Here is a 14,816-nt window from a genome sequence, read left to right on the forward strand (position 1 = left end):
CATCGAGTCGGGTCCGACCCATAGCGACCCTGTACAGGGTTTCCGAGGGTGTTGTAAATCTTTACGGGAGTAGAAAGCCTCATCTTTCTCCCGCGGAGCGACTGGTAGTTTCGAACCACTGACCTTAAGGTTCGCAGCCCGATTCGTAACCACTACGCTACCAGAGCTCCTATTGAATTAGAAGAGAAATTTCATTACATTGAATATTTTTAAATGTCATCATTCTTGAAATGTGCTTCTCTTTGGCTTCCACGTCAGCACACTACTGATCTTTAAAAAAAAACAAAAAAACTCCTATGGCAGCTGTGTGGCTTTTTCAAAGGCTGTCATTCTTTAAAATTCTGTTCTAGCTTTCTTTTCTTTTCTCTACTATGTTCCCTACTATTGTAGGTGATTTTTCCCACCTAAAATTGAAGTAAGGTCACTGAATGTGACCTGAAATTTTCTGAGAAACTCAAATCAAAACAATCTCTAAATGAAAATTCTATTATCCTTGTCATCCTCTACCTCACTTTCATTCTAGAAACAATTTCATAAGTACAATGTGTTGGAAACAATTCACAATTACCAGGCATACAAACAGAAGAACAAAATGAAGGAAAACTGGCAGAAACAGCAAACAATAAAAACATATCCACAGGCATTCCCAATATTAGAATTACCAGATACAGACATTTAAATCACTATGGGTGCATTCTGTTTTGCTCATGATTGAGTGGCTTGCATTGAACTTTCCCATCCCAGTAAAATCAACTATTAAAGTCTCCCAAAATATATAAAATCTTTTTAAAGGCATTGGACAGTAATCAATGATGGCATAACTTAAGTGGCTACTATCCTTGAAAGAAAGGAAGTTTTCAAGGTTTTTCCCTTAGGAAATTTGTGGGTTTAAATTTCTAAAACAGCACACAGCAGTGCTCATTTCAGATCTATAGATGTAAAATTGAGCTGTAGAATATAGAAAGGTATATGATGTGTTATATAGAAATTCTTTTTCTTGAAGAAGGAATAGAGCAGGACGGAAAAGAGAGAAAGTCTGTGGTGTGGGAGAACACAGTACAAGTGAGGATGGTTTTACTGAATTGAGGAGGTATGAGTCTTAGTGCTACCGATGTAGTTGGGACCCAGTGGACAACATCTGAGAGAAGAAGGAATTAAGTAAGTGAATTCTAAGATCTACATACAAACTCTCTTCAGGTTGTTGGCTGTTTTCTAAGCTGTGCCTGTGTAGGGCAAGACTCTAAAAAACAGCAGCTGGGAAGCTAATGAATTGAGTATATATTTTAACAGTTGCACAAACCTGGGAAACCTTATGGAACACAGTTCTACTCCGCATTGGTTGCTATGGGTCAGAGTCAACTTGGCATCAACTAACAGCAACAGCCCTGTTAGAGTATTTTCTAGACCCTTTAAATGTTTCCATCTGCAATTGTTGTTGTTGTTATGTGCCGTGGAGTCGGTTCCGACTCATAGCGACCCTGCACAGGGTTTCCGAGGCTGTAAATCTTTACGGGAGCAGACTGCCTCATCTTTCTCCCGCGGAATAGCTGGTAGTTTCGAACTGGTGACCTTGTAGTTTGCAGCCCGATTCATAACCACTATGCTACCAGAGCTCCATCGGCAATATCTAGTATCAAATAAGAAACCACAAGGCATCCTAGAAAAAGGATAAAATTGTTTGAAGACTAGAAAAAGCACAGACTATCAAAACAGTCCCATGGGTGATTCAGATATTGGTGTTTTCAGACAGGAATTTAAAAATAGCTATGATATTACTATCAAGGAGCCCTGATAGTTTAGTGGGTTAAGCATTGGACTGCTAGGCAAAAGGTCTGTGGCTAGAACCCATGTCCACTCTGGAGAAAGATTAGGTAGTCAGCTTCTGTAAAGATTTAGTCTCAGAATCCTATAGAGTTGTTCTACTCTGTCCTATGTATTTGCTATAAGTCAAATACTGGGAAATAAATGAGGAATACCAAAGAAGAATTGATGCTTTTGAATTATGATAGGATATGCTTTACTACCAGAAAAGGTGTTTATCAGGGTTGTCTACATTCACCATATTTATGCAATCTATATGATGAACAAATGATCTTAGTAGCTGGACTATATATGAAGAAAAGCACAGCATTGGGATTAAAGGAAGATTCATTAACAATCCATTATATGCAGATAGCACAACTTTGCTTACTAAAAACAAAGAGGACTTAAATCACTGATGAAGATCAAAGACCATATACAGCTTTCAGTATGGATTACACCTCAGTATAAACAAAACAAAACCCCTCACAACTAGACCAATAAAAAACATCATGATTAACAGAGAATATAAGGAAGAAATCAAAGATTTCAATTTACTGTAATCTATGTGTGGCGCTGTGGGTTAATGCGCTGGACTGCAAAGTTGGTGTGAACCGAAAGGTCAGCAATTCAAACTCACCAAGCACTCCTCAGAAACCCTATACAGGGTCGCTATGTGTTGGAACGAACTCTACTGCACGTAACAACAATAACATACTCATAGAGGAGTCCTGGTGTGGCACTGTGGGTTATTGCACTGGACTGCAGAGATGGTTTGTACTGCAAGGTCAGTAGTTCAAGCTCACCAGTGCACCTCAGAAACCCCAATACAGAGTCGCCATGGGTAGGAATCGACTCGGCGGTATTTAACAACAATAGCATACTCACAGAAGCAGTAGTCAAGAAAGCAAGCAACAATATACCGCATTGGACAAATCGGCTGCAAAAAAGACGCCTTGACAGTGTTAAAAAGCAAAGATGTAACTTTGAGGATGAAAGCATGACTGATCCAGCAATAGTATTTTCCATCGCCTCATCTGCATGCAAAAGCTGATGATGGTATTGCTGAAGAACATGAAATATACCATGGACTTCCAGGAGACAGAACAAATCTGTGTTAGAAGAAGTACAGCCAGAATGTTCCTTTGAAGCCAGGCCTCACTGAGATGGCCTGACACAGTGATGGTAAGATGGAGCAAGACTAGGCAGTGTTTCATTCGGTTACATATAAGGTTATTATGAGTTGGATCCAACACAAGGGCCCCTAACAACAATTATTGACTCTGTTTAAGGAAATAAAAGAAATAGTTGGAGAAGTTTATCAGAGACCTTGAATCTATGTTTATAAAAACAAAATTAAAATTAAATTCTAGAACTCAAAAACAACATAGCATAATTCAGTAGATGGGATTAATAAAAGATTGCGCACAGCTGAACACTCCAGCTATAGAACTTTCTATTCCTCCCAGTATTTTTGTATCCTTCTCAGTGGCATGAATTAACTTCTGGGTCTCCTTTTAAGTCGTGAGCCTCAAAAATTCATGCTGTGAGTTTAGATCACTCTGGTGGATCCTTCTTTGAACTGTGCCCCTGAGTTTAAGGGTCCTTAGATTCTTAAGTCTGAGGGTAATTTCTAGCCACCACCTCTCCAGAGGGAATTTTTACCACCTCCACTTCTGTCTGTTTCCTTCTGAGCCTCAAACCAGCTGTTTGAGTTGAGATGCCACGGTGGGTGAGCAGAGCGCAAACCATCAACTATGATTGAATTCACTCTCACCTTCTTGCTCCATTCCTACTCCTAAAATAAGGAACTACAATATCATGTCATATGTCTTTCTCTTATAGTTAATTTTCACATATATTTATCTGAAATGGGTATGGAGAGCCTATATTAGAAATTATAAAACTGATCATTATCTTCTTTGTTCTAGGCTGCATTATTTCCTCTCACTAAAACAATAGCATTAGATTATTAAAGATGCAAAATACGGCACTGCTAGCAATGCAGCAAGAATGTCATCCTGCCACAGTTAGGGGTATAAAACTTAACTAGATCATTTTTGATTGAAGATGAAACCTACAAGGGTAAATTCACTTCAGATGGTCTCTCCTTGGCTAACTCTTGAGCTTTTCTTTTCTTTTTTTCTTTCCTTTTCCTATGTGGGGTCTACAGAGGGAAAAGCTGAATTGCATATAGGAAACATTTGTATCTTATCAATGCATTATTAGGAAAAATGAAGCTGCCCTTTTGGAAGTGATCTGAGTTATGTCCATATGATGCCATTTATGAGTTTTGTGAGCCATGATGTTAGTTTTGTAATTCATAGTAATATGAGTGTCTTTTTTAATGTTTTTACATGTATTCCAACCAGACTGAAATTGATGGACTCTCTATCCACATAGAAATAAATGAACATGCCTACTTTTAAAAAATTAAAATGAGACTATAAGAAACTCAGATTAACAAAAGTAACTAGCTCAGGTTGGGGGGGTGCAGGTTACAGCGAATCCTTTCCAGTGAACATATCCAGCTATTCTGTTTATGGTGACTGATTTATGTTAGCAGTCTAAGTGACAGACATCACAGATAACTCTCCTGTTTTGTTTTATTAAGCTCCCACTAAGACTAAAAAAAGAGAGGAAGCGGATGCAAATGTTGTACTTGGTGAAGGTTTTAAGATTTTCTCGACAACGCAATATGAAACAATAGTGGCTTTGACCAATTTGGCCATACTAAACTGCCAAATCTATGGAAGAAATGCACTGAATTTTAAGGTATGCTAGATCCCTTTAAATTAAATGCCCTGCTGTATTATCAATTACGTTTGCTTCATTTTCCCAGTTTAGGTCCATTTCCAAGTTATTGAAGACGTCTTTTCTGGTGCAACTGAGATTTCTCAAGAATATATTCAAATTACATCTCTAAAGCTATTTGCCTAAGTTTGCCTTCAGATCATTAACTTACTTTAATGATGCTAGGATCTTAAAGCAATTACAGTGCATTTTTTATTACATAGCACAATAACACACATGAGAATCAGAATATCGTATTGTTTAGCTACCAGAAATCTTGGTTCTAAATCTAGCATGAGGCTGTTGTCTCACTGAACAAAAGCACCCATTGTTATGAATAGCAATAATAGTTAACATCCATTAAACATCTACAATGTGTCAAGCACATATTACTCCAAAAATTTACAGTTCTGCAAAGGAGATATTATAGTCTTCAGTTTGCAGGTGTGGACACGAAGGCTCAATGAAAGTAATTTATACAAGATCACACAGCCAAGAAACTGGCCTTAAAATCTATGCTCTTTTGTAAAAAAAAAGAAAAATCCCCAGCTTTTAATTTTGTTTTAAAATAATTCCAAACTCACAAAAGTATTACAAAGAACTTTCATATACTTTTTATTCTCTCATTTTTAATATTTGTGACATTTTCAAATATATATATATCCTAGTGTGGCCCTATTGATTAAGCACAGGACTTGTTGTGAAGTGCTGTTGAGTCAGTTCTGACCCACAGTGACCCTGTATAGGGTTTCTGAGGAACAGCTGGTGATCTTGAATTGCCAACCTTGCGATTCAAACTGGCTTTACTGTTCAACGCATTAACCCACAGCACCACACTAGGACTCCATATAGCTGTAGCTCTGGTACAGTGGTTACAACAAGTCAGGCTGCTAACCTCAAGGTGAGCAGTTCAAAACTACCAGCCGTTCCGCAGAAGAAAGATGAGGCTTTTCTGCTATCACAAAGGTACACAGCCTCAGAAATCTCTATACCAGGTCATTATGAGTTAGAACCTACTTGATGGCACTTAACAACAAACAAATATATATATATTTTAACAAACATATGTAAATATACAATCTATCCTCATATTCAGGAATTCTAGAACACTTAATTTTGTCATGAGGAATCTGTACATAGGTCAAGAGGCAATTGTTGGAAGAGTACAAGGGGATACTGACTGGTTTAAAATCAGGAAAGGTGTGAAGAGTATATGGAAGTTCTTTGTACTATTTTCAAAAGTATTTCAGGGCAGAACTACTATGTTATTTTAAAGTAGGATATTGACATAATTTGTTGTGCAAATCAGGAAACTTTGAGAATTCAAGGGAGCACTAAAATAATGTAAATGTTAAACTTAAGTGAAATATTTAAAAATATATTTTTGAGATATTATTGAACAATAAGCTAGTTTTATTTCATTGGTGAAGTCATTAAAAAATTCTATTAAAATGCTTTTAAAAAATAAAACTTTTGCTAAAATTAAAATATTATCTATGTGTATTTAAGCAAAACAATTTAAAAATTACTTTGTTGTATAATTATGAATCTTACATAGAAAACATAATCATTGATATATATTCCATTTTTTTTGGTGGGGGGGGGGCTTGGAATCCTGATGTGGCACTGTAGGATAATGCACTGGACCACAAGGTCAGTTTGAAGCACAAGGTTAGTGGTTCAAACTCACCAGTCGCTCCTTGGAAACTCTTGTAGGGTTGCTATGAGTCGGAACTGACTCAATGACACTTGACAATAACAACAACAACCATTCAGTTATTTCTCCAAAACTATGTCATTGACATTTTATTTTTGGTGAAATTTTAAAATGTTGTAAGCTTACATGACATTTTCTTCATATTTGCCTTGCATGATTGATAAATATGAACTCATTGATGTTTCTGAGTGACTCAGCTTTTTAGGACATATTTCTTAGTGATCAAAATTACCTTTGGTCTTCACCTACCTGGTAAGATATAGATCAAATTTTACTAAATGGAATATATTTTAAATTTAAATTATTCTCATATATCAATATATTCCAAAGCTCAATTATGAAATTTAAAAATTAAATCTGACATAACATCTGTACTCTAATTTGTTCATTTTCTACCCTATCTACTTGTTTGCACATTTTGTTATCACTAGTTTATTTACTTAAAACAAGCAAAAGATGACACTTTTGTCTCTTCATTCTTTGAATATTCAGCTACATATTTCCAACTGACTTTGAACATAATCCAACCTAAAAAATAAGAGGGGTAGGGCTTTTAAGATGATAGTAATGTTTGTTCCTTGAAATTTAGTATGGTTACACAAGTGTGCTTAGTGAGAATCATCAAACTTTACACTTATGATTTTTATAAATATATTTCAATAGCAATTTTTTTGTAATCAGTTTCAAGCTTTTAAAGAAGTGAGTAATAGATTCAGATTTTTTATTGGCGTATTCTAAGACAAAAGGGGTAAATATGCCAAAACAAGCTAAAATTAGAGCATCTACTAAAAATAATGATATGACAAAACAGCCCTTCAGTCTATTGGATACAGCTAAAGTAAAGATTATTTGGAAAATATCAAAGCATTAAATACTTACAGAAATAAAAATCTCAAATGTATTAAATTGTTCTTGTTAAATGTCGTCAAGTCGGTTCCGACCCATAGTGAGCTTGTACAGGGTTTCTGAGGAACGGCTGGTGAGTTTGAACCATTGACTTGCAGTTCAAAATGACCATGCAGTCGAGTGCTTATCCTACAGTGCCATACCAGGCGTATTAAATACTCAGCTCAAAAAGCTAAAATAAAAATAGCAAAACAAACCCAAAGAAAGGAGTCCTGGTATGGTACTGTAGGATAGCCATCGGACTGCTAGTCAATAGGTTGGCAGTTCGAACCCACCAGCTGCTTCTTGTAAACCCTGTGCAGAATCACTGTGAGTCATAACCAGCTCAATGGCACTTAACAACAACAGCAACACACAAAAAGAAAACATAAAGACGCAATTCACAGTGATAAAGCCTAAATTAATATTAAAAATAGGAAAACAGTATAATACATAAATAATCTTTTTTATTAAAAAAGTAACAAGATACAGAAACCACTAGCTAAATAAATTTACAAACACCCAAAATAATGATAAAAGAAAAATAATTATACAGACAGAAAACAAATTTTTAAATGCATAAGGGACCATTTGTACAACTCTGCAAATAAAAACCTAAGAGAAATGAATGAATTTCTAGAAAATACACTTTATAAAATTGGTTCCTATAGTGAATTTCCAAACAGAAGTACATTTATAAAACAAATCACCATAAAATACTACATGGTTTTTAAATGCAATTCTGCATATCATTAAAGATTTATTCATTATAATGTCTCCTAGATTGTTCTAGAAAGAAGATTTCTGAAAATTTTAATGATGTATTGATATTGATTAAAAAACACTAAGAAAGGTCACATAACACTTATACCTACTCTCATTAATAATAATAAGTTTTAGATCTTAAACATCAATGAACAGATTCAAATAACAGATAACAGCAGGAATTAAATAATCATAAGAAATTCATCCTCCCCATTAGCTCATTAAAAATAATGCAGGGATGGTTCAATTTAAGAATTCCATTAATGTAAAGTGTAATATTAAGGCAAAATAGGGGGGGAAATGCACCTAATTATGCTCATATGGGACCAGTAAATGCATGTCGAGGCAACTGTTCAAACAGAAGGATATTTGTGGTTTAAACTGGAAAAAGTGTGTGACAAGGTTGCATTCTTTCATCTTACTTATTCAGTCTGTATTATGAATAATCTGAGAAGCTGCACTATCTGAAAAAAAAAAATGCTGTATCAAGACTGGAGAAAGATTCATTAACAACTTGATATACGCAGACACCACAACCTTGCTTACTGAAGGAAAAGACAACTTGAAGCATTAAAGAAAGTCAGAGACTATAGCCTTCAGTATAGATTACATCTGAACATAGAGAAAATGGAAACCTTTACAACTGGACCAACGAACAGAATCACAGTGGACTAAAGAAATTGAAGTTATAAAGGATTTCATTTTTCCTGAATAAACCATCAATTGCCCAAAAAAAGGCAATCAAGAAATCAAGTGGACCTTATGTCTTTGCACACTGATATTGCTCCTTTATTGATTTTCTCCATGTTAACTTAGTTAATATGAAGGGCCCAGATATTCACTCATTCAGCCAATATTGATCAAGAACTGTATAGCAGTGAACAAACTATATATCTCACAATATGTCCATGAGAAAAGCAGACAAAAATGTCTATATCATAGAACATCTATGTAATTTAGTGTGCCCTCGTTCTGTATAGAAGGAAAAAAATGTTTAATGACAAGAGGAAAGAACACCTTTTTTTGTCTACTGCAGGCATACAAACTTGTGCAAATGTTGTTGTTAAGTGCCTTCCAGTCAGTTCTGACTCATAGCAACCCCGTCAAGGGTTTCAGAGGAGAGGTTGGTGGGTTTGAACTGCTGACCTTGTGGTTCAAACTGACCTTGCGATCCGGTGCATTCACCTGAAGGGTCACATCAGAACATTAATGTTTTAGCAATAGGTCAGTCTTTAACCCAGTACTGCAAATTCTGAGGTTTTTAGCCACCAAACGTTTGTTATTTCTAGATGGTACATGCCACAGCATTATGTATTGTCAGCAGCACCTTTCTTCATCACACACTGAAGATGGAGCCTCAAGTAGAAGAGTCCTGTTAACTCAATTGATTACAATTGATTCTGTAATTCTTAAGAAATAAAGGATCCCACTTCTCTGGGAGCATCAAGTATAATTTCTATTCAATATGGAATTGGCATATTTGAGTGTGAAGTTTCAGATATCTGTTAGATTAACATATGCGTGGCAGAGAAATAGAGGTAGAGACATGAAAAAACAGGGAGTAAAAGAGTTGAATACATTTATTTATTGATATTCCAGCATGTAGTGGGTGTTCAGTAAATATTTGCTTGTTATTAATTGAAATAACATCTGTCCCATATTTAACAAAACTTATCACATCAGTACTTAGCAACTTCTGTTTGTTTCCATCCTTGACATATTTAAGAGCATATCATCAAGATAGACTATGAGAATTGAGTAGAAGACAGACTGCTTGTGTGTTATGTCAAGGGTTGTCATTCAAGTTATGTGTTTACTTCTTTATTCTTGTACAAATACTTTGCACATTAAAATTAACATCTTATTTCTTGTCAATTTCTTTTAGGGTTTTTTTATCCTCGATTGTCCTGACTTAACACCTTTGGCTTTCCAATTGATTTATCTTAATTTGTCATTTAATGATATACGAACTTTTCCCTCACAAGTGAGTTCATTTTTATTGTTGAATATATCATTATAAAATGTCTTATTATGAGTAGTAATTATAACAAAGATTTAGAGTTAATATAAAATAAATATGCTTTGGATTGCCTTCAGAGGTGCCAAAAGTACAGAACATCTTTCTTAGGAAATCCCATGACCTAATCCTCAAAGACTATTATAGTCAAGCTATCAAATATGTTCTCATTAGCTCTCAAGCAGTGAGAATAACATGAAAATAAACTTCTTCCATGTGTGAATTTGATGATTCAAAACAAAATTAGGGGCATGCTATACAGGGTTGCTATGGGGCAGAACTGACTTGATGGCGCTTCACAACACAACAGCAATATGATGTTATAACCAGTTTAACTACCATAGACTGGAAATGGATATACTGCTTACTAAAGCATAGCAAGGTTAATCAGATATGGCTGTCATTTTAATTCAGTATCATTTAGATAAATGAGCCACTCTAAGTAATGATGGTATATTGTTTTCAATGTCTTTAGTCATTGTGTTAGTAGTGTGCACTGGATGACTGGTTGTCTTGTGAACCAACATTGGAATATTGACATTGATGAATTGACCATTAGAAAATTAGGCTGCTTCCCAATTTAAATGTATTGTATTGAAAATATGTAATTTCCGTACTTTCTCTACAATATAGTTTTTATTTTTACAATACATAATTTTCATTTTCTAATACATAAGCACTGGACTGCAAACCACAAGGTTTTGGATCAAGATAAGGTTTTCTGCTCACACTAAGATTTAAAGCCTCAGAATCCCTAAAAAGGGTCGTTATGAGTCAGAACCAACTCCACAACACTTAAGAAAAACAACATCAATACATAATGTTAGTTTTATTAATTTGATTAAGGCAAATTGAAAAATGTACCTATAAGGATCGTAGTTCTTCACATTAATTTTCATCTTTATTTTAAATAGAGAGTGTGAAAGCTTGTGTGTATGTCAAACAACACTTCTTTTGTTAAGAAAATAAAGTATAAATATATATTGTACTACTAACCACGGATTGCCAGTTCAAACCTACCAATGATTCTTCAGGAGAGATGACTGGATGATGGGGGCTTTGGTTGTGGATTGGATGGGTTAGACTGGAGGTAGACTATCCAGTTGTTAGCATGTTGCAAAACCAATGAATAGAAGATCAGGGGCTAGGATTAATGGGATTATTAGAATTATTACAAGTTTTATGGAAAACTCAAGATGGTGACACAGGTAGGGGACACAGCCTGATAAAATACTCCAGGCTATGACTAGGTAGAAGCAGAGCAGAATGAATTAGGTTTCTTAATGTGACATGTATGGAGATTCAGAACCAAGTAATGTTTCTGAAAGTCGCTGTTTTTTGAAACTCAGTATATTCTTTAAAAAACAGTTCTTTGGCACCATCGATAACAGCAAAGTTCAAAAAAGCAGAGGATAATAAATGCTGGCAAAGATGTGTAGAGACTGGGACCCCTACTTTGCTGGTGGGATTGTAAAATGGTTCAACCATTGGAAAACGATATGACACTTCCTCAGAAAGTTGGAAATAGAAAAACCTTATGATCCAACAATTCCTATACTTGGTACATATCCACAAGAAATACAAGCCAGAACATGAGTAGATATATGTACACCAGTGTCTATCACAGCACTATTCACAATAGCAAAAAGATGGAGACAGCCTAAGTGCCCATTAGTGGGAGAATGGATTAACAAACTTTGATGCATAAACACTATGGAACACTATACTACCTTGAAGAATAACAATAAAACTGCAAAATACCACATAACATGGATGACCCTTGAGGACATTATGCTGAGTGAAATTAGTCACAAAAGGACAAATATTGCATAAGACCATTATTGCAAAAGCTTAAGAAAAGATACCCATACTAAAAGAAAAAAAATGTTGGTTACCTGGGGTATAAGGGAGGGGACAGTAGAGCACAGGTTAGGGATAGTTGCATCACAATTTGGTTGTTGGGGAGTGCAATACACAAGAAGGGACAGGGGGATGAAAGAACAAGGTAGATAAGGGAACACTTAGGTAGGTTTGTATGAGCTAAATGGGACAGAGATAAATAGTGATGTATGCTCAACCTTGAAAAAACAGGACTCTGAGATGCAGGAGTCAAGGCATAGACTGAATGTGCCAAAGAGGGAAAATAATGTTAAGATGCTGACTGTCTTATGAATATTGGTTTCCCTTGCCTACTATTGTAAAGTAGACACTTGAGTGGAATACAAAGGAATATCAGGAAACATGATTATAGAAAACTTGTAAGTCCATCTTCAGCCTATAACCGACTGGAATACCTAAAAGGGATTCTAGAACTTGCCCAGTGACATAGGCTTCTTGCAGAGCCTTTGTAGTGTATAGAACCTTAAGGTGGAATCCTGAGTCCCATCCAGAACCTTCTGAGTTAGGACATTCCCACTTGAAAGGACATGCAGACCAGCTTGGAGCAACTGCAGGAACAGAAGATATTTCTGGATTTGTCATTTAATGATATACGAAAGACCAACAGGAAAAAAGAAAAAAAAAATGGTAGTCTGTTTGGCTATTACAAGAACAAGCAAGCTTTTTGCCTGGAAGCTATCAAGGCAATCAATTAAGTCCCTGCAGGACAAACCCCACTCTAAGACTGAAACTCAAAGGGAACACACAAGTAGGCATGTAACATGCTGGTGACCGTGTTGGTCTACATGTGAGTGGAAGTGGGAGAAAGGCAGCAATGAAGATAAGGGCTGAGTTTGACCATTTTCCATAGACTTCAGTCAACCTTGAGATGAAAGAGAGAAGAGGAAGGGCTGGTTGGTCTGACATTTGGGGAGACTTGGGTATTCCTCAGCTCGTGGATTCTAGACTCATGGAAAGAGAAAGGCTGTGTGCTGGCATCCAGGAAACCAACTTTCAGAATGTGCCCTTTGGTTGTTTAAATAATTATATATATTCCCGTGTGTTTTTGTGTTACATCAAAACAACAAAAACCAGAGGGCATAAAAGCAAATACTGTTAACTGATGATGCATCAAGGGGATTGTAATCATTGCAATGAAACAAACAAAATATAATAGATTGAATGCAAAACCGATGTTCTCCCATGTAAACTATCACTCAATTCACAATAAAAGTCTTTAAAAAATTCCCATATTGTACTTTACATTAGGACAAAATGTACATGCATAAATATATCACACTATATTGAGAAAGAGTAGTTTCATCTTTTGAGATTTTTGTTTTATAAAGTTTTCTATGATTTTTTTAGCAATTTAAAAAAACAGTTCTTTGGTTAAAAAAAAAAAAAGACTGGGTACTGTTACATCCCATATCCTCTTGTAGACTCATATTGCAATTCTATGATAAATGTAATAAAGCATAGTTAAATAATATAAAACACTTTAATTCTTTTCCTCCAAGTTAGCTGATCAAGACATTTTAAATTTTATTCTTGTAATTCTTATTAATAATGCATAAATGATGAATGGACAGACATCGCCAGCCAACTTGACTGACTTGACTTAGCTATCCTGTGGAAAAGAACTTTCCATTTTATCTAATGTATTCAGTGTCTGTTCATAGCAAGTTAAAAAGTGTCATCTTGGACCCCAGGTTTATTCAACAAATAAATCTAACTTATGCAATCAGCCGTTATAAATTTCAAAAAAAGAAAGAAAAATTGAAAAAAAAAATGTTACTTTTCTTCAATTTTAATAACACCTGCCTAAATGGCCTTCTCGGATAGAAGCAATGTAAGCAAAGAAAACAAGATACCAAAAAAATCCATCACAATGCTTTATTGATGGTTAAGAATTTATTTACTGATAAAAAATACATTTGGACCAGTAGAGAAAAATATGCCCCCATTCATTTCTTAAATTACTTATCCTTTAAAGGCCACATTAGTAAATCTTATAGACTATGAAAAATACTGTGACAACATGTGTGTATATAACTGCAATACATACTATGTTGTTGTTGTTGTTATGTGTCGTGGAGTCAGTTCCGACTCATAGCGACTGTCTACAGGGTTTCTGAGGCTGTAAATCTTTATGGGAGCAGAAAGCCTTACCATCCCGCCCGCAGAACAGCTGGTAGTTTCAAACTGCTGACCGTGAGATTAGCAGCCCGATTTGTAACCACTATGCTACCACAGCTCCTTAATACATACTATACTCAAGGGCCAATCAAACAGCTTAAGACCTAAAGTTCTGGGAAATGCCACTCAACTCTATTTTTGCACTATTAATATACACAACTCTGGAAGGAAAAGACAGAATCTTGGCAGTATTTCCAGGATGGTAATAATTAACTTTCCCATTGTGAGTAAGAGTAACCCAGGCAGTCCAGGCCAATAATTCTGCATGAATAAGCAGTTCCTGCAAAATCAGTAGTGATCCTATGGTGTGAGGCTGTCATCATCATCACGATAGGGTGGCTGTCTCCACGACAGTGCTGGCCCAGTTCCCTCTGCAAGGATTTGGAGTAGGCATTCTTGCACAGAAGGTAGACCTGTCGACTTCCATCGGCATTTCATCAATTCTTGCAGCAGGTATTGTACCAGAAGATGAAAACACTATTAATAGCAGCAGAACATTGCAAGATATCATGCCAGATGATGAGCCCTTCAGGTTGGAAGGCACTCAGAATACAACTGGGAAAAAGCTGTCTCCGCAAAGTAGATTTGACCATATTGAAGTGAATGGAGTAAAGCTTTCATGACCTTCATTTGCTGATGGGAGAGAACTCAAAATGAGGAGAAACACCTGCAAACATCCAGTACTAATCAGAACAAGGCATGTGCTAAGTATGAATCTAAGAAAATTGGAAGTTGTCAAAAATGAAACAGAACACATAAAGA

General features: G+C 35.7%; 1 protein-coding gene across 1 annotated transcript in view; it reads left to right on the plus strand.

Annotated features, from left to right (window-relative positions):
* The window catches only part of LRRC63 (leucine rich repeat containing 63), a 79,187-nt gene that overhangs the window by 33,808 nt on the left and 30,563 nt on the right, over positions 1 to 14,816 (plus strand). The window contains exons 4-5 of the mRNA XM_006837688.1: positions 4,415 to 4,575; positions 9,846 to 9,944. Of these exons, the coding sequence (XP_006837751.1) occupies positions 4,415 to 4,575; positions 9,846 to 9,944 (260 nt within the window). The remainder of the gene's footprint in view (positions 1 to 4,414; positions 4,576 to 9,845; positions 9,945 to 14,816) is intronic.

Source organism: Chrysochloris asiatica, unplaced genomic scaffold (assembly GCF_000296735.1).
Source record: "Chrysochloris asiatica unplaced genomic scaffold, ChrAsi1.0 scaffold00022, whole genome shotgun sequence".
Classification (NCBI taxonomy): Eukaryota; Metazoa; Chordata; class Mammalia; order Afrosoricida; family Chrysochloridae; genus Chrysochloris; species Chrysochloris asiatica.